Consider the following 23,847-nt stretch of genomic DNA (forward strand, 5'->3'; position numbering starts at 1 on the left):
GGCGGGAGGCTCTCGGATTTGAAATCCGCAGGCTGTGGCGGCTGTTGGAGCGGCGTCTGGGGGTTGCCGGCTAATTCGAGGCGGCGAAGGTCTTTCGAAGGGGAGGGCGGCGGGGCTCCGGCCCGCCCGTGAAGGTGAGGGGGGCTGGGCGCCTCGGCCCGCCTGCCACGGCGGAGGTTTGGGGCGTGGGCCGTGGTTTCCGAGGCGCTGTCTGAAATGGGGCGTCCACCGCTTTGGGGACCTCGGGGCCTCGCGGATGGGCCGCAGCCGGGCGGAGAGATGCTGGCTTTCGCCAGCGCACCGCTCTGCGGCCCTTTAGCAGCCCTAGAACCTGGCGGGACTGGGGGTCTTCCAGACGGACATCCAGCCGAGAATACAGAGGCCCCGAAAGTTCGGGTGACGCGTATAACTCCTGGGCGAATCCCACGAACTTTGACGTTAGATCCCATTTTACTGCGCCTTTCTGATCTGAGAGCCCTCGTGAGCTAGTGGTCAGCAGTTCAAAACCACCAGCCAGCTACTCCGCAATGGGGTGCTCTACTCCCTTAAAGATTTATAGGTTCGGAAACTCATAGGGGCAGTTGGTATCAATCCTGGTTTGGAGTTTATTTTGCTGATCTGAGGTGGGAGGGGACTTATCCTTGGGTGGGATGGGGATGGGGACTTGGGGATCCACGCTAGAATCGAAAAATGTCCTTGGGAAGGGGCTTAAAAGTCGTCCCTTTTACTTGGGCAAACACAGTTAGAGACACTTCTCCAGCAGGGAGAGGGTGTGAGTGGCCTGGGCATGACTCCACTCACCCTAAGAGGTAAAGGGTGCCTGTATTCTTGAGAGTTACCTTCAGTTAGGCCCCAGGTGGCTCTGGAAGATGCGTAGTTAACGATGAATTGTACCCCAAGGGCTATCCTTGCAAATATCATCCTGCCAAACTGATTGGACTCCATGGCCGATTTGACTCCAAAATAGTTTAAAAAAATAATAATGTATGTTCTGTTTACTGTAGAATTGTCCTACAAATGATAGAGGAAGAGCTGCTACAGTTTGATAAGAGCATAAATGAATTTAGGAATAAATATTTCAACACTGTCAGTGACACCTCTGGTCAGATGATGGGCCTCCGAGACGCATACAAGGACTCCATGAAAGCATTTGCAGGTACCTAACTTGCCACAGGTGGGGCTTTGCTGGTTTTGTTTTGTTTTGTTTTGTTTTGTTTTGTTTTGTTTGTGGTGGTGGTGGTAGTGTTTTAACTGAATTGAGATTTCTCTTTCAGAAAAGTTGGCTGTGAAATTAAAGGAAGAAGACCGGATGGTTGAGATGGTTCTGGAATACAAAACTCGTATGTAACAATATATTTCCCAGAAATTTAGTTTTATTTTACCTTAAGCGTTTTCAGCATAATATCCCTTGCCAAAGCAAAAGAATGGATCTTGTGTGCAGATGAGGGGGCTTCAAGTTTGCAGAGAAATGGGATCATGAGAGCAAGGGCATTTTCCATAACCTTTGACATCTCCCCTTCCCGTGCCCCATCCCCCCTCACTATGTAAGCGGAATGTTGACTTGTTGTTGCCCAACAGGCAAACATACCTGTTGCTGTGGAGTGAATGACCCCAGAGGCCAGAGTGGTCCCATAGGGTTTCCTTGATTGTAGATCTTTGTGGAAGCAGACTGCCACACCCTTCATTCACGTCACCAACCTCCTGGTTAAGAGCCGAATACCTAACAACTGTGCCACCAGGGCTCCTGTCCAATAACAACATATATAAATAATTCTTTTAAGTTATGGACCTGGTATCTAGCTTAATAAATAAAACATCCGCTTTATATCTCCCTCTACTCCCACCTTCTGAATGTAACTTAACATTTTGTGTTGTATTGCCATGGTGTCATGTGAAGTCCGCCCTTTTTGTTACACAGGTTGGTACTTGTAAGGTCCATTCACGCGAGTGGAGCCTGGTGGTCCTGGCCAGAAGTGGTGGACTGCTCGTGGCCACACGAGGATTGCTTTGGCTTGCAATGGACTGGCACTGGTCATGTGTAACTGTGGATTTGTGTTCTCTTTGGGAATCACAGGCTGCCCTGAAAGCCCAAAGCCTCTCAGCTCTCTGGGGTAGAGTTAATGCTCTGACGGACTCTCCCTATTTTTATTACCCTTTAACTCCTCTCCCCACACCCCTAACTCATCCACAATAGATCAGTGTCTCTTACTGAAATCTAACCCAGAGGTCACAAACTGGTGGCCATAGTTTAAATTCTGCTGGAGACACTCAGGTTAGTTGTACTGTATTTTAAACAATTTTAAATTGAAGTGCTTTTTCAGTTTTTTTTAATTGGGGCCTCGTACAGCTTATCATAATCCATCCATCCATCCATTGTGTCAAGCACATTCGAACATATGTTGCCATCATCATTCTCAAAACATTTGCTTTCTACTTGAACCCTTGGTATCAGCTCTTCATTTTTTCCCTTCCCTCCTTACCCCCTCCCTCACGAACCCTTGATAATTTATAAATTGTTATTTTGTCATGTCTCACACTGACTGATATTTCCCTTCACCCACTTTTCTGTTGTTTCCTCAGGGAGGGGGTTATATGTAGAACATTGTGATCGGTTCCCCCTTTCTACCCCACCTTACCCTCCTAGTATCACTACTCTCATTATTGGCCATGAGGGCTTTATCTGTCCTAGATTCCCTGTGTTTCCAGTTGCTATCTGTACCAGTGTACATCCTCTGGTCTAGCTGGATTTGTAAGGTAGAATTGGGATCATGATAGTGGGACGGGGGAGGAAGCATTAAGAACTAGAGGAAGGTTGTATGTTCCAATGGTGCCAAACTGCTCCCTGGCTGGCTCGTCACCTCCCCACTATCCTTCTGTAAGGGGATGTCCAGTTGCCTACAGATGGACTTTGGGTCTCTACTCCTCACTCCCCCTCATTCACAATGATAAGATTTTTTGTTCTTTGATGCCTGATATCTGATCTTATCGACACCTCGTGATCACACAGGCTGGTGTGCTTCTTCCGTGTAGGCTTTATTGCTTCTCAGCTAGATGGCCGCTTGTTTATCTTCAAGCCTTTAAGACCCCAGATGCGACGTCTTTGGATAACTGGGCACCATCAGCTTTCTTCACCACATTTGCTTATGCACTCACTTTGTCTTCATTTATTGTGTCAGGAAGGTGAGCATCATGGAATGCCAGTTTAATAGAACAAAGTGTTCTTGTATTGAGGGAGTACTTGAGTAGAGGTCTAATGTCCATTTGCTACCTTAATACTAAACCTATAAATTTGTGCCCATAGATTTATTTCCCCATCGTCATATATAAATATATTCATATATGTACATGCCTATATTTAGACCTCTATAAATTCCCTTTGTCTCCTAGTTCCTCTATTTCCTTTTACTTGCTTCATGTCCCACTATCATGCTCAGCCTTCATTGGGTTTCAGGAATTCCTCTCGGTTACATTGCCTGTGATCAAGCCCTCCCAGGCTTCCTACACCCTCCTCTCCACCGATTTTGGATCACTTGTTCCCTTGTCCCTGGGTTTTTTAACCCCCAATTTTCCCCACCTCTTCCTTCCCCTTCTACCATGTCCTATTTTCTCCTCCAGATTGTTTATCCTGGCTATCTTATCTAGATAGATCTGCAGAGATAAGAACATGCACAAAAACAAGACAGAAAAATAAAGCAATATTAGAAAACAAAACAACAAACCAAGGACAAAAAGAGAGAAAAGCCTGTAAATAGTTCAAAGTCTGTTTGTTGACCTTTAGGCGTGTCTGATGGGGTGTCACTCCTTGGCCCCAAAGTCTATTTTTGGTATTTCCTGGGGGTTCTGTTCCCCTTTCTGTTTTGTTGCACACCCTTAGGGTTTCATCTGTGTGGTGGGGTCAAATTGGGTGCAATTCCCGCACTATGTCTCCAGTGTTGTCCCCGAAGCACTTTGGGTCAGTGAGGGACGTGTCTCGTAGTGGGACCGGCCCTATGGTCCTCTCTGTGCATTGGCTGCTCTGAGCAGGGATATCATCCTCAAGGCTTGGTAGGTCAGGATGTGCTCCACTCTCCCTTCCTTCCCCTTCATTTGTTCCCATGTGCTCTGATCAGACATGTCCCTCTCCCTGAGCTGTAGCTTCAGTGCTTTCCTCTGAAGTGAATTCTTCTGGGGGGAGGGGCAGCTGTCCACGTAGTTGGGATTGGGGCTGGTCCTTCAGACCTCAATTGAAGTGCTTTTACATAGGACATGGGATCTCTTCTTTTTACCTAACTGGCTATGTTAGGAAATCCTTTTTCCTTGGCACACATACCTCCCCCCCTGCTATTAACAGTTTAAGAAAACTCTGTGTCCGGACAACCACTTCAATTTGATGTTGAAAGTTGAACTTGACCACTTAATCTTTTTCCCTTTCAGGTGATAAACTGCAGTTTATATTCACTAATATTGACCCCAAGCATCCTGACAGCCCATTTGTTTTCCGTGCAACTGAATGAGCTGAGTCCATTCACAGCAACCCTCTGGGACAGAGTAGCACAGTTATACAGGGTTTCCAATGTTCTAAGTCTGTACATACGCGGATTGCCACGTCTCTCCCTCAGACAGCTGAGACATTCAACTGTTCTTTGAAGTTGACTGCTGGGTCCTTTAACCCTGGCACTGCTAGTGTTCGCTGTATTTGGGGACATCTAGTGTCTCCATGGACCCAATTTACACTTGTGTCTTGGACACATTTTTGTTATTTGTGCCCGTGTGGAACCTGCGTCTTTCTTGGTGTAGATTATTGCGTATCTTGTTTATTACCACTGTAAATGAGATTCACCTTGCCTGAAGAACACCAGTCTTGAGAGCCCTGGAGAATTCCACATTTAGTTAAATTTGGAAAACAGATCATAATTTCTTTTTAAAGATCCATGGTACTCAAATTCTCTGAAGTTCTACATTTTAGCTGACACCTTGTGCTTCTTACAGAGATCAGCAGACAGAATAGGCTTATACAGGAAAAAAAGAATCACTTGTTACAGTTGGTTGCTGAAGTAGAGTGCAAGAAGCAGGAAACAAAAGCACTGACTGCAAACATCCAAGACCTAAAGGAAGAATATGCTAAGAAGAAGGAAAGTGAGTTTTCGTTTCATTTCCTTCTGACCATAAGTTCCAAGAGGTGGAGATTCACAATTAGTTTGAACATCGTATCTGCTTTCCAGTTTAGTGCGCAAACGGGATACTGTCGCTCAGCCAGCCAGCCCTGTAAGGGATCAGTGAAGTTAGCTGAGTGGGCTTTAAAGTTTCGTTTCACTGAAGAGACTTGTTTGATTTGTCAGAGTGCTAATGAAATTGACGTGTTTGATTTTGCCAAGTGAGGGACAGTAGCGCTGACTGAGATTTCCCTGGGACAAACTCTGATATAATTTAGGTAAGAAATATATATTGACCACACATTCTCTGCTGGGAACTTTCTCATTTTACTGTGAAGTCTCTTTCATATTCAATAAAGTGAATACTTCTTTTAGAAAGATGCCTGTTTGCCCACAAACTAATCATTCTTATCTCTTAAAAATAGCAGTGATTGTTTCGTTAGTGTTTTTTCTTAGAAAGTTTTTGTCCAATGTTATGCTGTAAACTTAGTTTTCACATCTGCTAAGTATTGCTTAAGGCAGTGGTTCTCAACCTTCCTAATGCCGTGGCCCTTTCATACAGTTCCTCATGTGGTGGTGACCCCCAACCATAAAACTACTTTCGTTGCTACTTCATCACTGTAATTTTGCCACTGTTATGAATTGGGTGACCCCTGTGAAAGGGTTGTTCGACCCCCAAAGGGGTCTTGACCCACAGGTTGAGAACCACTGATTTAGGGAATATTGGCCTAAATTAATTTATTTTTAAGTATTATGAAGATAAGATGGTCTTCTCATAAGAAACAGTTAGGATGAGAGCATGTTTTCCTAATGAAGCTAATGGTATATCCTTTGTTAACCACAAAGGTAGTGCGTACAAAGGAAGTCTTCGTATTTCTGTTAGCCATGTAAAGCCCTGACCTTTTTACTCATGAAACTACATGACAATATAGAATCAAATCCTAGCGACCTGTAACTATCTCTTTATTCAGACTTGAACGAAACAACAATGCTTCTTTTCTAGTTGACGGAAGTAGAAGCTGTAGGTAGACATGCAGCCTAATTCGGCATTGTTTTTATAGTTTTCTCCTTTCAGTATTTAACCTGTTTGATACTGTGTTTCCTTTTTTAAAATCAAAGCTATCGCCACTGCTAATAAAGCTGTAGGAGAGAGGCTGAAAAGACTGCAGAAATCTGCAGACGTCTATAAAGATCGACTTGGACTGGAAATTCGAAAAATTTATGGTAAGCATTTGAATATTAATAAAACATGAGGTAAGAAAGGGATGTCTTAGAAGCGAATTAAAAAATTGGTTCTGATGTTTGTATTTTTAGTCACTGAGTGTGGATTTTTCATTGAAAACATAATAACCTTTGAATCATGGAGGATGTAAGATACAACTTTGAACTTTAGATTTAATGAATTGATTGTGTATATTTGAGTTCATCCTAAGGTGCTTTGTGCATGTGTGTCCGTGATAAGTTTCGTTGTTCCACACTTAGCTTACTGTTTAAAGTTAATTTTCATTTAAAAATGGACCTTTATCTTATCCATAAGAGTTAGGCAGGAGTATTTTAAAGTATTTAAGTATTTGGTTTAAGAGAAAAACCAAAATAGGTCCCTCTTTTTACCTAACTGGATATCTTACAAAATCATTTTTCCTTGGCATGCGTACCTCCCCCTTGCTATTAGCACTTTAAGAACATTCTATATCCTGACTTAACCACTTCAATTTGATGTTGAGTGTTGAACTTGATCACGTAATCTTTTTCCCTTTCAGGTGATAAACTGCAGTTTATATTCACTAATATTGACCCCAAGCATCCTGACAGCCCATTTATGTTTTCCCTGAAGCTGAATGAAGCAAGGGACTATGAAGGTATCGTCCTAGCTCCTCACTGGCATTTCCGATTGGTTCCCAAACATGGTTAGAATCAGAAGATGAAGGACTATGAAGGAGGATACTGTTTGTACAGCCGCTGTTTCCGTTTCCTGTGTGACTTGCTAAACTGTCATCTTCTAGGTGGTGTGACTGAGCTTATCTTTAGAGTGCTCAGTGCCGCACTGACTGCAACGCCTGCCAGGAAACCAGAGACCGCCCTTCCTGCGTAACAACGCCCAGTCCTTCTAGGGGTCGTAGACCAGAACTAGATAAATATTGGTGCCTAAATGAAAATAGGAAACTTTCTCCAAGGAGGTGGATTCTAAAATGGTTAGAATATGGGAATCAGAATATAATCATTTATTTTCCCCCAAATGACTATGGCAGGAATAATCCCACTCCTTGAAATTGGAACCATTTGATAATTAGCTTAGTTATTGATTCGGAAGCATGGGAAAGGACCTTTGATTTATGAGGAGTATAAATGATTATATGGACACAAAGAGATGATGTTTACTTAATGGTGAGACTTGAGGCTTGGCAATGAAAGTTTTCTTTTTATTTTTTACCCAGCAGCCAGAAACTAAAAATCAGTTGGTCTAAAGTTTGGAGGAGAGAACTGATTTAGCAGTTTAATAACAATAATAGCCACAAAATAAAACCAGTTCAGGCCATTTCGTTTCAACAAAATGTATAGGTCTAAGATGCATTTTCTTTGGGTAATGCACATTGTATTACTAAGCTCATCGAGCTTGTGAATGTCACTTGTTTAAAGTTAAAGCAAGGTTGTAGTAATTATGATGGTGATATTTAGAGATTAAAGGAAGGATGTTCAACGGGTATTTAGGATATGACGACCATTTTATGTGATTTACAGTTTTACACTCAAAGCACTTTAATAAAATGGAATTGAAGTTCAAATCAGATGAGAACATCGAAACTAGAAAAACTGCTTTCCCACAAAGAAATCTTGAAATTGTCTTTATTTTTTCTTCTAGTGTCTGATAGTTCTCCCCATCTTGAGTGCCTGGCAGAGTTTCAAGAGAATTTAAGGAAGACCAACAATTTTTCAGCCTTTCTTGCCAATGTTCGGAAAGCTTTCGTTGCTATGGTTTATAATGCATAAATAATATAGAAAAGCTGTGTGTTTTTCTTCCCTATTGTATGTTTCTTTTAAAAAGAATTCCTATTCATTGTCTGTCTATAATTGTATATATTTGTGATATTTCTGTGTGGTGCATTTCTTTATTATTAAATTCTCAGACAAATAATTACAAAGGGATCTGAGTTTTTTATTAAATGAGAGATGATACATGGTAATAGGCACATGCGATGTAGGATGAGTTTGGTCCCTCTGGCTGAAGTCCCTTTGTGATGTATATTCCAACCCCATGCCTGGTTAGGATCCTGTTTTGGATGGTGTCCTGTGTTATGTTGAATAGGATTAAGTTGGGATGTATTCTGAGTCTCCACCTTACTGTCACTGTCATAGCACCCCACACTCCTGTGGGTTTCCAGGACCCTACATCTTTATGGGAGTAGAAAGCCTTATCTTCCCCCTGTGGAGTGGCTTATGGATTTGAACTGCTAACTTTGGTTAGCAGTCCAGTGCATAATCACTATGATATCAGAGCTGCTTCCACCTTACTAGATAGAGGTTGTAAGCTAAGTCACCACCCTGGGTGGTCTTACATGTGCCTGACTGAAAGACGAAAACTGCACTTAAATAAGAGAACTGATAAGCAGGAGGAGAGAATTTCTAAGACCATCCAGGAAGAAGAGGCACCAGGGGAGCTGTTCAGAATCCCTGCTTGCTGCCTGGAGACCGTGGAAGAGCAGAGGGGCAGCCCTGGAACAGGCTGTGAGGCAGAGTAGTGTTGGGCTTCCTGGTTCAAAGATGAAAACAGACAGATCCTATGGCTGAGACGTTGAGGACCAGAGAGACTTGGCTTGTGGCTGAGGGCAGGTGTTGCTGTGGACCACTTACTTCATCACTACTGTTTACTGATCCTGACTTGCTCTTCCCTAATGAACTTCTGTAATTGTGAGTTTTACCTGTGAGTGCTATCTGGCCATTGCAACAAAGTAGAACCCACCGAGAAAGGAGCGTGGCATAGGAGGAGTGGTGGGTGTCAGACCAGGCAAAGGTCTGACCGCTGCCTTAAGGCAATTGGCCGTGGGTGGATGTGGAGGTCTGATGAGGCCTTTGCCCTCTTCTTGTGACATGAATAGTTTGTACAAGTCCTGGGAATAGGAATCTACAGTCAACCTTGCGTCTCCAAGTCTGACAGGTCAGAGGCCAGTAATTTAAAAACCTCTAAAGGGCAGATGCAGCCTAGGGATGTCAGTAATTTTTAGCAAAAAAAATATGGCTACCATTATCCTAGTGTCAGGAAGCCATAGATATTTCACACCAAGAGGAACATAGAGTTAGAAGAAAGGATAGTCCTTCACAACAGATGAACATTCACAGTATTAAGATATCCCGAAAAGGATGTAGTTTTGAAAATCTAAATGCAGAAAATATAATCAATTCCCATTTCATATTACTTATACTAGAGTGGGATTCAAGTTTGCCTTCTTTGGAATCTTCAAAACAGACCAGACTTAAATGTCAATTTGGAAGATTTGCGTGTGTGTGTGCGCGTGCGTGCGCATGTAACCCCTTGTAAACCTGACGACGCTATGCTGACGTAATGGAAGTCATGTATAATTCTTTCAGTATGTCTTGGTCCTACCCAGAAGCCACAGAAGTATGCCCTCCATGCTTGCGGTTGCTTTCCCTGCACTCTGTTCGTTAATAACCTGAGAAAAAGCTCAGGTCAGTTGTCTAGTGAGAGTGGGAAGGAGCTTTAGAGAGCTGACTTGCCACACCTGCCGAGGACTGCGCAGGGCCCTGTTCACCATCATATGAGCCATCTCTACCTGAGGACAGTGCTATGGACTGGCGATGTCATCAGGCCCACATCACTACAGTACAGCCTTTAGGAAGCACTGATTGGTGTACTTTGCAGAGCTAAAAGGTTGAAGCATTGTTCTAGAACTAGGAATCTGCACCATTTATGACAAGTGTGTTGGTGGAGAACATTGAAATGCCAGAAGACCAAGCACATCCATCTGAGAAGAAATACAACCACAGTTCCTTAGACGTGAGGATGGCAAGACTTGGAGGAGGGACTATATGCTGTCTGGAGCGACTGCAGGCAATCAGAATGAAAACGGGATCACAAGATCTGATCACGGGGATGGCATTAGCAGTGTTCTTTGTGCGTGGGCTCACCATGATTTAATGACCCAGTTGCAAGCAGCTGACAACAACACAGGGATGATAAAACAGCTGCAGATTTCAAATAGCAGCGCATTTGATGTTTATGCTTAGGTGAGAATGGTCTCCAGAAATGGCGACGGACATCTTCAACCCAGGTCTTTATGGGCCTAGTGGAAGGAGAGCGTCTGCGTTTAACTGAGATGCTGTCACCATTAGTCCGCTCCAATGCACAGCAGCCTCGTGTACAGCAACGAAACTGCCTGGTCCAGCACCTTCCTCCAAGTCCTATTTGAACCCAGCGCTGCAGCCGCAGCTTCAGTCCATCTTGTTGAGAGTGTTCCTCTCTTCTATGCCGGCCCCCTTCCAAGCCGGTCCTTTCTGGGTCTCTTATTGATACATTAGCTTAGATTTTAAAGTTGCCATATTATGACAAAGGAGCTTTGGTGGCTCAGTGGGTAAAGCACTTGACTGCTCACTGAAAGACTGGATGGACTCACCAGTGGCTTCATGGGAGAAGAGATGGGGCAGCTATCTTCCACGACGACGATTCCAGCCTTGGGAAGCCTTCGGGGCGGTTCTATTCTGCTCTGTAGGGTAGTTATGAGCCAAAATGGACTTGACAGTGAGCCAGTGGGTGTTTTTGTTGTGCAGTATGAAAATCGCACGTGGAATGACTGATAGGACGCATCTAAGGCAAACCAAGCTAGCCCATTAAATTGCTCTTTCACACATTGTATTTTTACAGATGGTATGCTGTAAAAATGAGCGAAGCATTTTAAACATTTAAAATTTTCCTAATGTGGAAATAAAACGGGAAGATAAAAAGATTTTATTAAATGGGAAAAAACATGCACAAATAGTAAAATTAATTGAAATGGAATTCAAATACGATCAACTAATCTATTCCACATTTTGTAATGGACTCTAAATAGGATCAGCTAATCTATTCCACATTTTGTAATAAATGGAGCAGTGAGATCTTTTAAAATTAAAGTTAATTACTAATCAAATTTTTTTTTTAAGAACCCAAATCAGCACAAAATCTGATGCATTGTGCTAACAGATTTAGAGTCTTGATTTCCAGGCTAACGATAAGTAGAAAATGTTGCTTTGCTTCCAATTCCACGAATTTTGTACAGAGAGAGTTGCTGTGCTATGGAAAGAGCCCCGGGGTCACAGTAGTTAAAACACAGTCGTTAAATTGTCTACTTCGCTATCACCTATCTAGTGTCCTAAACCTAAGCAAAACCACACTCACTGCCATTGAACCAATGCCGCCTCATAGCGACCCTGCAGGACAGGCTGGAACTGGCCCTGTGGACTTCCAATACTGTGACTCTTTATGGGAGTGGAAAGCTCCATCTTGCTCACAGAGCTGCTGGTGGTTCAAACTGCTGACCTTGTGAGTCGCACCCTAATATGTAACCACTACATCACAGGGCACCTTTAGTCTGATACATTAAAGCTTCATATTTATTGTCTTGAGCATATTATCCAGTCTCAAGAGAGAATGATTCGATAGAGAATCAAAATTACCCTGACAAAAGAGGTGGCTTGTTTAATGATCATTGCGGAATTATTGCTGAGGTGTTTCGCCATTTTTAGAAGGCAAAGATGGCCCCCCTCCCTGGTATTTTTGGATTAAATGACAAGGCTGATAGAAACAATATCTTTCTGAATAAAGACAGGATTTCATGTAAAATAGAAAAAACAAAATAAAACCTCACAGTCTACCAGTATTTAATGGAGACTCTACAAGCTATTTAAAATCAGACCATTTCCTTGTTAGCTGCCATCAAGTGGATTCAGACTCAGAGTCACTCTGCATAACTCAACAAAATGATCCAGCACCATCTTCACAATTGTTCTGTTTGAGCCCATTATTGCAGCTGTTGTCACCCATCTAGTTGAGATTTTCCCCCTTTCCCATGACCCTTTAATTTACCAAGCCTGAAGTCCTTTTCCAGGGACTGGTTTTATCATGCTAACATGCCCAAAGCATGTGAGACAAAGTCTTGTCATTCTAAGGAGCAATCTGCTTGTACTTCTTCCAAGAAAAATGCATTGATTCTCTTGGTTTTTCCCCAATACCGTAATTCAAATGCACCAGTTCTTCTGTGCTCTTCTTTGTTCAGTGGCCAGCTTGCACATGCATAGGAGGTGATTGAAAATGGCTTGAGTTGGGCATAGCTTAGTCCCAAGTGACACCTGTATTCTGTAATTCTTTAAAGAGGCTCTTCTGTAGCTGATTTGCAGCATGCACTACGTCATTTGTTTTCTCGGCTGCTGCTTCCGTAAACGTTGATTGTGGATCCATGACCACGTCCTAGGATTGTTAAATGTGAGAAGGGTGGAAAACGAATGGTGTCATGTGGAGGGTATTTAGTTTTGACACGTGTTCTCCCCTTTAGTCACTAGGCAAGATGGAAGTGATGGTGGAGAAGGTCCAACAGAGGGGAAAACGATGAAGTTCTTGTACCCCATTGAACAAGTATGTACCAGAAGTGCAGAGGTAGGTCATTTGAAATGCAAATGAGTGTGGTTTGGATAACGACAGAACTTGGGCATTGTAACTTGTCTTGTGAAAACTTGATCACCTGGCCTGGACATAGTGCTATGAAAAAAGAAGTTGAAAATTCAGATCCAGTTTATTCTTCTCTCTATTGCTGAAGTTGGCCTGAGGGCCGACGCAGGTCACTTTCACCTTTGTGGACCTCATTTCCTGTCTGACCCCGCACTGTGCACACTTCCCCAAACCAGCCACGTTCTTTTCGGCTGATCTGACCCAGGAAGTTTGCTCCTATTCCCAGTGTACTGAAAGTTATTATCATGAAAGTCTGTTGAATTTCTATAGGGTGTTTTTCTACACCAATATTGGCTTTTATCTTTAATCTGATAATGAGGCAATTTATATTAATAGGCTTTTAAAAACATGTTGAATCAACCTTGTATTTCTAGAATTAGCTTAGATCAGTCGTGATGTGCAGTGCATTTTTTAAATTACCATGTTTGGTTCGGTTTGGGAATATTTTGTTTTGAATTTTTACATCTACAGTCAAGAATGAGATTGCCTTATAATTTTCCTTTGTATATTAACTTCCATTTTGATTTTGGATTCAAGGTTATCCTAAGTCCCAGACCTCTGAAATTAGTTGAGATGACTTTCTTTATTTTTTTTATTTCCTGAAAAATTTGAATATGCATATGAAACCCATACTGTTGAGTCAATGGCAACTCACAGCCACCTGTGTATTATAGACAACTGGGTTACAGAGGGTTTTTGTGCCTATACAAAGGCAGATTGCCAGGTCTTTCTTAAGCAGTGCCACTGCATGGGTTCAAGGTGCCAGCTGTTAGTTCGTTTGTTGCTGTTGTTAGGCGCCATCAGGTCAATTCTGACGCATAGCCGCCCTGTGCACAACAGAACCGAACACTGCCCAGTCCTGTGCGTCCTCCCAATGGTTCCTGTGCCTGAGCCCATTGATGCAGCCGCTGTGTCCGTCCATCGCATCGAGGGCTTTCCTCTTTCATTGTCCCTCCACATACATTTTTTTTTAATTTGAAGTTTGTTCATTTGAAATAAAGTCTTCAATTAGTTGGGATTTAATACACCTATCATATCATTCCAAACTCAATCATGTCAACTAGAAGGTGCAATTGCTACCACAATCAGTTTGCAAACATTCTTTTTCTACACGGACTCCTTGACATTGTCTCCTTTTTGCCCCACCTCCACCACGGTCCCCCCGTCCCCCTGGGCCCCCTTATTCTACTGGTCTTTCTCCAAGGTCTGGTCTCTCCTGACAATACGTGCAAAGTATGTAAGACAAAGTCTTTCCTTCCTGGCCTCTAAAGAGCACTCTGGCCTTACTTTTCCAACACAGATCATTTGGCTTTTTAGCAGTGCATGGTATTGTCAATAATCTTCTCCAACACCACAATTCAAATGCATCGATTCTCCAATGGTCTTCCTTATTCAATGTCCAGCTTTCGCATGCATAAGATGCAATGAATAATACCATGGCTTGGGTCAGGCGCATCTTAGTGCTCAAAGTAACATCCTTGCTTTTCAATACTCCAAAGAGGTCTTGTGCGGTAGATTTATCTAAGCAATATGTCTTTTGATCGCTTGACTGCTGCTTCCATGAGTATTGATTGTTGATCCAAGCAATTCAAAATCCTCAACAACTTCAATATTTTCTCCATTTATCACACTGTTAACTAATGGCAGATTTGTGGGGATTTGGGTCTTCCTTACATTGAGTTGTAATCCACACTGAAGGCTGCAATCCTTGATCTTCATTCCAAGTGCTCAAGTCCTCCCCACTTTCAGCAAGCAAGGTTGTATCATCTGCATACTGCAGGTTGTTAATATGTCTCCCTCCAATCCTAATGATATCTTCTTCATATAATCCAGCTTCTCTGAAGATTTGCTCAGCATATAGATTGAACAAGTGTGATGGGGGGATACAACCCTGTCACAGAACTTTGCTGATTTTAAACTATGCAGGGTTCTCTTGTTCTGTTCACACAACTGCCTTTTGATTCATGTACATGTTCCAAATGAGCAAGTGTCCAGAATTCTCATTCTTCTCAAGGTTATCCAGTGGTCCGCACAGTCGAATGCCTTTGCATAGTTGATGACACCCAAGTGATCATCTTTCTGGTATCCTCTACTTTGAACCAGGAGCCACCTCACATCAGCAATGATGCCCCTTGTTCCATGTCCTCTTCTGAATCTGGCCTGAACTTCTATCAGTTCCCTGTCAATGTGCTGCTGCCACCATCGTTGGAGGATCGTAAGCAAAGTTTTACTTGTGTGTGATATCCAAGATATCTTTCTATCGTTTGAACATTCTGTTGGATCACCTTTCTATGAAATGGGCACACATATGGATCTCTTCTAGTCAGTTGGCCAAGTAGCTGTCTTCCAAATTTCCTGGCCTAGACAAGTGAGCGCTTCAGTGCTTCTTCAGCTTCCTGAATCATTTCAATGGGTAGTCCGTCAATTCTTTGAGTTCAATACATAGAGTTAGGTTGGTAGTAAAGTGCAAGCTGTTTGTACTACCCAGGAACGCAAACATTTTTAGATGTTCAGATGTTTCCAGTTAACCACATTCCCACTACTTCCCAATGTGTGACATCCATCCAATCTCACTTCCTACTGCTACTTCCCTGATCTGGGAAGGTGCGTGCGTTTGCTTCTGCTCAAAAGCCGTGGTGGTACCGTGTGTAAGTGTGGTAACTTCAGCGCTGCTCCAGCAGAGAAGGGCGGGGCTTTCTGTGCCCCTGACAGTTACAGCCGCAGAACTCATGGCGCAGTTCTACCCTCGCCTGCAGGGTCACTTTGAGTCGTCGTCGATGTGATGGCATGAGTTTGAGTTTGTGATTGCATGAGGAGCCCTGGTGGCATAGTGGGATGCGGTGGGCTGCTAACAGCAAGATCTGAAGTTCAAAACCACCGTTAGCTCTGTAGGAAAAGTGAGGTTTTTTGTTGTTGTTTTTCTTTGTGTGTGTATGTTTCATATAAAGAAAATCATTTAAGCAAACTACCCATCCACAACAGAATAAAATGCAGATAACCTCACTCCAAAAGATAGCAGAAAGTAACAGAATCACTAACAATTGGAGCAGAAGGGAACACAAATGGTAAGATGTTCCATTTTCACCCAAACACATCGGCAGTCGTTCTCTTCCCGTTGCACTCTCTCTGGGGACAAGACTGTTCACACCCGCAGGAAATGGACGCAGGCGTTAGAGTACGGGTAAATCAGACGTGGAGAACAGAGCCTTGGTTCTACCAAAACAAGGTGCTTCCTCACTTCTCTCCCCAAAACTCTAGATAACCTGCTACTATATCTGACTAGTAGCAGACTGCAAAGCTGATCAAAGATGGATGGATGGATGGATGGATGGATGGATGGATGGATGGATGGATGGATGGGTGACCCAGGTGGGCAATGAGGAATCTAATTGCACAGGACCTGTCTCCAGTGTCCGGCACAGACGGCCAGAGAATGGAGAAGGGCAGGGAAGAAGGGGAGAATGGGAGCTGAGGAAGAGTCAGCAGCACAGGAAGAGGGACTGAAGGGGGCTTTATGACTCTAGTACCAGGTCATGGTCTGTACCAGGGTTTGTGCTGCCTCCAATGAGACCACGGAATAAAGGTCTGAGAAAGAACAAGCAGCTCATCTTTGGATGGTGGAATAGAGGGTCTGTCAGTTGTTATACTGTGGCGACCTGCGTGTCGCTGTGTTGCCATCAGCATATCAAACCCCAGCAGAGCCACTCATGCCTGTCAGTTTCCAGACTGAAATAGACCAGGAAGGAAGGTCTTGTGGTCTACTTACCAAAAAATTAGTCAAGAGAAAGATCTACGATCAAAGCAGGATATTGCGGTGTATGTTGTTATTAGGTGCCATCATATCAGCTCCGATCACAGTGACTGTAGTCTAACTGATGTTCTACGCCATCCTCACAGTGGTGGATATGATCTTCCAGTCCAAGAGCAAGAGGGGCCCAATGATTGGCTCCAAACTTAACTAGCCTATAAAAATCTTATGGGGAGGGAGGGAAAAAAGAGGAGCTGGTACCAAAGGCTCAAGTAGAAAGGAAGATGCTTTAAAAATGATGATGGCAACATGCACAAATATGACTGACACAATTGATGTTTGGATTGTTATAAGAACTGTAAGAGCCCCCAATAAAATGATTAAAATAAATAATTAAGGAAGACAGGAGAAGAGCCGATGCATTTGGACTATGGTGTTGGTGAAGACGATTTAAAGTCCCCTGGACTGCCAGCAAGTGCAAACCAAACTGTCTTAGAAGGAGTAAGGCCAGAGTGCTCCTTAGAGGCAAGGATGGCAAGGCTTCCTCTGACATGCCTTGGACCTGTCAGGGGAGACCAGTTGCCTGGAACGAATATCACGTGCGGTAAAGCAGAGAGGCAGAGAAAACGAGGACTGGAGTGCCACCGTGGCTGCGACGAGGGGCTCCGGCGTAGAAACAGTTGTGCAGGATCCGCAGTGTCTGTTCTGTTGTGCAGGGAGGGGGTCGCTGTGGGTTGGAAAGGACGCTAACGCACCTAACAAAAACAACGTGTTCCCAGACGGGAAGACTGATGAAAGGCCACACTCTCATGGGTTCCTCTAGTCTATTTGCAACTCCCAAGCTTGATCATTTATTATGGCCAAAAAAACCCATCTTGGGAATATCAGGAAAAGAGTACAATGCTGGGAAATGAGCCCTTTGGCTGGAAGGCACCCAGAACACGCAGCGGTAGCGACAGCAGACTCAGCAGCCACCTGGCCACCCACGATTATGAGGATGGCAATGCACCGGCAGCGTTTCATTCTTTCATACCCGGGATTGCCATGAGCTGGGGATGACTCAACAGCCATTAATCAGAACACCTGTAGGCCAAAGTGTCCCCTTCCCTGGACCAAGAAAGACATTAGACAGAAGAGGAAAAAGGGGTCCCCTAGGCAGAGCAGCACTAGAATAGAGAAAAGACTTCTCCAGTTGGTCCCCCATGCCACTCATCTGGAAAAAAAACATTGAGTCAAAGGGAGGGGATGCTCATTTTTAAAAAAAATTAAATCATTTTATTGGGGGCTTGTATAACTCTTATCACAATCGACACATACATCCATTGTGTCAAGCAATTTTGTACATTTGTTTCCCTCATCATTCTCAAAACATTTGCTTTATACTTGAGCCCCTGGTATTCGCTCTTCATTTTTTCCCTCCCTCCCCACTACCCTCTCCCTCATGAACCCTTGATAATTTATAAATTATTATTATTTAATGCTTCCTACCCCACCTTATCATGATCCCAATTCTACCTTACAAATCCGGCTGGACCAGAGGATGTACTCTTGCGCAGATAAGAACTGGAAATACAGGGAATTACAGATCACAAGGATCTACACATAACCCCCTCCCTGGGGGATGGACGGCGGAGAAGGAGGTGAAGGGAGATGTCTGTAAGTTATTTCTCCACCTGTGCCCCTCTTCTGTGTGTGGTCTCCTGCAGTTTAGACAGCATCCTAAGGATTCCTTCAAGGAAGCCAGCTGTGCTCACACGTGTCAGAATCACCTCTGGTTCCTGCTGACGCACTGATGACTGGGTCCCATCACCTGGTTTCTAATTCAGGGTTTGGGGTAGGGAGCGATCATTTGTCTTTCCAACAAATTCAAGATGCTCCTGGTACTGCGGTTCCAGACACCACACCCGAAGAGCCGCCAGAAAGAAGCGATTACCATCTGCTGCAAACTCAAAACTCACTGCCCTCAAGTGGATTCTGATCCATACAGGACAGGGTAGAACTGTTCCTATGGGTTTCCAAATTGTGACACTTTATGGGCGTAGAAAGCCTCATTGTTCTCTCAAGGAGTGGCTGGTGGTTTTGAATTGCTAAACTTGTGGTTAGTAGCCCAACACATAACTGCTATGCCACTAGGGTTCCTGACCATCTGGCCCAGTGTGAAGGAAACAGAATTTACAAACCACTTGAAATTGAGCTCAAAAGATATTCACCCTCTCATCTATCTGGCTGGCCTGACCTCAGTGACTTCAAGGAACTCCCTAAGCTGACCCTCATTCTGTCCCTGGGGCCTTCCATTAGTCATGTGCTTTACAGCCAGTTCTGTTTGTCTTATCTTCCAATTCGAAGTTCTCTAAGAGATTTTTCCTCTTATCTCAATCCAGGTCCATTCACTCTCAGCTCAGGTCACAGCTACTTTCTTCCCATTCCTTTGGCACCATGACCAGGCTGGCGTTGCTCGGGCTCTCTCCCTCGGGGAGCATTTCCTTGGTTGTGGGCAGGCAGACTTTCGCGTCATGCCCCCCAGCTGAGCTCCCGCCTCTGTAAATCCAGCCTGGGTTCTCCAGCTCATGGTCCCTTGGGGGGACATGATGCTCTGCTTTGGACCTGGCATACCGGAACTCTGCAGTTCCCTCAGCCGTCCTCTGCACCCTGGCTCTCTGTAAAAACAGTGTGCTGTGCTCCTATACTCTGGTTAAGTCTGCACCCCATCTTTTCACACACACCCCCACACACACCCGCAGGCCCATCTTCCCTGAGTTGTTCACTCTTCCAATGCAGTATTGCAAAGGATTGTAGAGCATGACAGTCTTTGGATTCCAATGTACTTCTCTTGCTCCCAGTCGACTCGCTTACCCTTCAAGGGCATCAAGATGGGGACGAATTTTTTCCTTGGAGTGACAAGAGACAAAGTGGTGCTCCAATCACTAATCAATTACAGACTTCTAGTGCTGAACAATAAAATTTACTTAATACCAAACTGAATATTATATTACTTTATGATCAATCAGAAAGCACTTTAGTGATTAAAGTGCGTGCCTTTGTTAATATGAATACTAATTGTTACGGGTGGTGGAAAATGCAGTAAAGGAAATTAGTAGACTTCTTTCTGGTTCAAAGCATGATAGATACACCCACTTAAACTCCACCAAAAAAAGGGGGGGGATATAAAGTAGAATAACTCCCACTGACGTGTTCAGTGAGACTTTGGCACCAGCCATTCCAACCTATACATATTTCAAGTTGTTAATGGTATTAAAACTCCCTGATCTATGAAACTACTTAGTGGAGTATAATTATAGAGGATCAATGAATAGCTAAACGCATTAATATAAAGTTTATTTTATTCTATGTGTAAGACCTGGGTATATCGTTCATCTTCACTACAATATGCACTTAGTTTTTCTTTTCCTTCATAACCTTGGTATTTGGTAATATTGGATTAAATAAAGTTTAAAATATTTCACTTAATGTTTTTTCATTTAATTTTTTATTATTAAATACTTTTATTTGGGGCTCGTACATTCATCCAGTGTGTCAAGCACATTTGCACATATGCCACCATCATCATTTTCAAAGCCTTCTCTTACTACTTGAGCCCCTGAGATCAGCTCCCTATTTCTTCCCCTTCCCTCCCCTTCACAAACTCTTGATAAGTTATTATTATTTTCTTGATAAGATTATTATTTTCATATCTTACATCATCCTCTGTCACCTCTCACCCACTTTTCAGTTGTTCATCCCCCCTGGGAATAGGTTACAGGTTGATCCTTGTGTTCAATTCCCCCTCTCTCCCCTCACCCTCCTCTAATCCTCCTGGTATCTCTGCTCTCCTTGTTGGCCTGGAGGGGTTTATCTGTCCTGGATTCCCTGTGTTGCGGCTCCTATCTGTAGCAGTGTGCATGCTCTGGTCTAATCCGATTTGTAAGGTAGAATTGAGGTCATGATAGTGGGGGAAGGAAGCACCAAAGAACTAGAGGAAAGCTGTGTGTTTCATCGGTGCTGTACTGCACCATGGCTGGCTCATTTCTTCCCTGTGACCCCTCTGTGAGGGGTGTCCAATTGTCTACAGATGGATATTGGGTCTCCACTCCATGCCCCTCCACCCCCCATTCACACTGGCATGATTTTGTTCTGGGTCTTAGAAGCCTGGTATCTGATCCCATGGACACCTCATGATCATACAGGCTGGTGACACACTTAGTTTTAACCTAAATCTAGGGGTTAATATCTCTAAGTGCCCACTGAAAACTCTTGCCCTTTTAATGAGATATCCAACAAGCCTGCCTCTCTCAATGATCCCTGTATTTCATCTGGTTTAAAATATGACGCCCTTTGAGGTTTGGAAATTCAATATGGAAGAGTTGCAGCAGCGCTGCAAAGCAGGGATGCCACTTACATTCTCACAGAGTAAATTTGTTTTATGAAGAAAGATGGGTCGCTTAGAACATTACATCCAAATGGTTTCAGGGTCCAGGCAGCAGCATCACAAAGCGGTTCAGTGTCGGCTGCAGTTAATCGCTAGACCATTTTGTATCCATCAAGTCTTAATAGGAAAATGTAAGATGAAAAAGAACTATAGATTCAAAATTTCTATTCATGGTCTAATGGCCTATTATTCAGCCCACTCTCCACATGTAGAAAGCCTTCATTAATACACCATTAAGGGTGACATTAAAACTCCTGATTTTTTTCTTCCAGGCTCCACGTGATGTCTCGTGTAGCAAGGTTTCCGTGAGCTCCTTCAGGTCTGCGCCAGCCTGGGCCCTCTACAGATGAGAAACCGGGGATGCAGCTGTCTGTACATATGGAATGGAATTTGTACCAAGAACCTGGCTCACACAGTCGTCGAAGAGAGTAAGTCCAGTCTGCCTTCAAGTCCATGTGTCAGAAGGTATACTGGAAACTTCTCCTGACTTACTCGGAGAAGCCACTTGGAGAACTGAAGAAGGCAGGATTAGCAGGAACACCAGAGGCCACAGGGGCAGATGACTGCAAGGTTAGTAGGGCATGCCTGTGATGGGAGAGGTGACCAAATCTGAGGTCAGCATTGCTTGGGTTCAAAGAACAGGAGGTCAATGAGCCAGATGCAGGATCAAGACCCAGCAAAAAGCAGCTCAGCTTTCCCATGGCGTCTACAACTCTGTAGGAAGTCGGCGACGCCTAGGGAAAACCGTGCCATTGCACCAGCTCTGTCACCTGTGTGAGCAGGTTGCACTTCACCCAATCTTCTGTTTATTTATTTCATCTTCATCATTTTTGTTGACGTACACTTCATCCCTAATACAACTCAAGGTCTTAAAGATATTTAAAAAAAGACTTGTGCACTAATCACCACAATCAATTTCTGATCATTTCCTTCATTCTTGTATCCATTGTTATTAGCTCCCAATACCATCCCCAACCTCCACTGTCAACCTAAAAACAAAACAAAACAAAGCTCGGTGTCATCGAATCGATGCTGACTTCTAGTGACCCGATAGGACAAGTAGAACCGCCCCTGTGAGTTTCCGAGTCTGTAACTGTTTACGGGAGTAGGAAGCCTCATCTTTGCCCCACGGAGCAGATGATGGTTTCAAAGTGCTGGCCTCATCTAGTTACTGTCTCTATAGATGTACTTATCCTGGGTTTCATAAAAAGTAAATCATACCTAGAAGATCGACATCACCAACAACAAAATAAAACACAGATCAGCTTCAATCAGAAAGAAGGCCAAAAATAATAAACTCTAGAATAGTCGTCACCCTAATCTTACAACTGATTGGCTGTTCAGAGAAGACCCCATAACAGAGATGATGACATTGTTAGGAAACATCGGGGGATTGCTAGGCCCCCACTGCCGAACCCACTGAGAATTCTGACCCAGCCAGGTTGATAAAACCCCCAACTCTCATGTGGTCTAATATCTGTAATGTGTACTGTGAGATATAGGTATGTGTGTGTATACCCACATATATTCCTATGTGTGCGTACGTGTAGACATGAATGTGGTCGTTATATGTGTGTGTGTGATTATGTGTAACAGGAGCCCTAGTGGTGCAGTGGGTGGTGAGTTGGGCAGCTAAACACAGGCCTGCAGTTGGAGCCCCCCAGCCGCTCTGCTCCCATAAAGATTCGCGGCCCCACGGGCGCCATTCTGTTCTGTCCCACAGGGACACTGTGAGTCAGAGTGCTGTTGACGGCAGTGGAGGATATGAGTGTAGTTGTGCTGAATATAATAAGTACATGTGGTTTCATTTGAAAAATTCCATCTTGAACGTAGCAAACTTGATGAATTAAAAAAGAGAGAGGAGGCAAAAGGCAAGAGAGTAGGAGAGTGGGTTTAAATGGCTTTTTAGTACCCAAAACTCGAAAGGACCTACTCTCTTTTTGGTACAAGAGTAAATGTGCCCAGGAGTTTCTGCCAACACCCCGAGCCTACATGTATGGCGTGTGTGATTGTGGGAGATGCTCACTCCTTCTCCCTATGCTGACCGGCCTCCCCCTCGGGCACTCCCTTCACATAGCCCACCGGATTGCGAATCCTGGTTTTGCATATTGATGGTGAGTGTTGAATTGGAGGTATTTTTCCATCGCCAAGATTTCAAGAATATACAGTTGATGGGTGCTTTTTTTTTTCCTTTTTTTATTTTGATGGGTGCTTTTGAAGTGTGCGTTACAACAGGCTGGTGACACGACCTTGCTTGCTGAGAGTGAAGAGGACTTCAAGCCCTTGCTAATGAAGATCAAGGAGCGAAGCCTTCACTGTGGATTACAACTCAGTGTGGGCTCCTGGAGAGAGGGGTTCTAAGAAGCCACCATCTCAGAAAGTCATTGGCTCACAGTGACACTCCTAGGTTGTCAGTTTACTATCCTGACCCTTTTACACCACTCCTTCTTGGCCTCAGTGATGTCTTATCCCCCTATTCCCAACAGGGCTGCTTCATGTGCTCGCTCAGCTCGCAGTCTGGCATGACGTGTAGGCCTGCAGCATCCTAAGGCCATCCCAAAGCAAAGCCCATGTGAGTTCTAACCTCTAGTCTGCTTCCTAACAGCTGTGTGAGACTTGTGGTTCGATAGGTTCAGATACTGTGTTGGATCATCTCTAGGGTCCCTTAGGACTCTGAAACTCCAGGAAGCAGGGGACTTCTTTCCCGTCTTCTCACACTCCCCCATCTTCAGACCATTTCATGCAAATAACAGAGTGCCAAATGCTATTCCAGCGAGCAGGGCCTCATCGCCCAGCTAGAGAGAGACATGGGGAAAGGTAACAGCAT

The 23,847-nt window shown here is 43.9% G+C and overlaps 1 protein-coding gene across 2 annotated transcripts; it reads left to right on the forward strand.

Moving 5' to 3' along the window:
- SPC25 (SPC25 component of NDC80 kinetochore complex) lies at positions 1–8,252 on the forward strand. Of its 2 annotated transcripts, none has more exons than XM_075529656.1 (7): positions 1–134; positions 1,005–1,156; positions 1,275–1,340; positions 4,969–5,115; positions 6,252–6,356; positions 6,893–6,991; positions 7,993–8,252. In XM_075529656.1, exons 2-7 carry the CDS (start codon positions 1,018–1,020, stop codon positions 8,118–8,120), a joined length of 684 nt encoding a protein of 227 aa, XP_075385771.1. In that variant the 5' UTR covers positions 1–134; positions 1,005–1,017; the 3' UTR covers positions 8,121–8,252. The 2 variants fall into 2 exon arrangements, with proteins under 2 accessions (XP_075385771.1, XP_075385772.1); XM_075529657.1 differs by having other exon boundaries at positions 12–89.
- Positions 8,253–23,847: the final 15,595 nt, after the last annotated feature.

The sequence above is a fragment of the Tenrec ecaudatus genome, chromosome 13, assembly GCF_050624435.1.
Source record: "Tenrec ecaudatus isolate mTenEca1 chromosome 13, mTenEca1.hap1, whole genome shotgun sequence".
Classification (NCBI taxonomy): Eukaryota; Metazoa; Chordata; class Mammalia; order Afrosoricida; family Tenrecidae; genus Tenrec; species Tenrec ecaudatus.

Bases quoted from the DNA above. Each gene is read 5' to 3' on its own strand.
- SPC25 (XM_075529656.1), top strand. From the start codon at position 1,018: ATGATAGAGGAAGAGCTGCTACAGTTTGATAAGAGCATAAATGAATTT. The intron at 5,116-6,251 runs GTGAGTTTTCGT...TTAAAATCAAAG, and splicing joins ATATGCTAAGAAGAAGGAAA to CTATCGCCACTGCTAATAAA. The intron at 6,357-6,892 runs GTAAGCATTTGA...TTTCCCTTTCAG, and splicing joins GGAAATTCGAAAAATTTATG to GTGATAAACTGCAGTTTATA.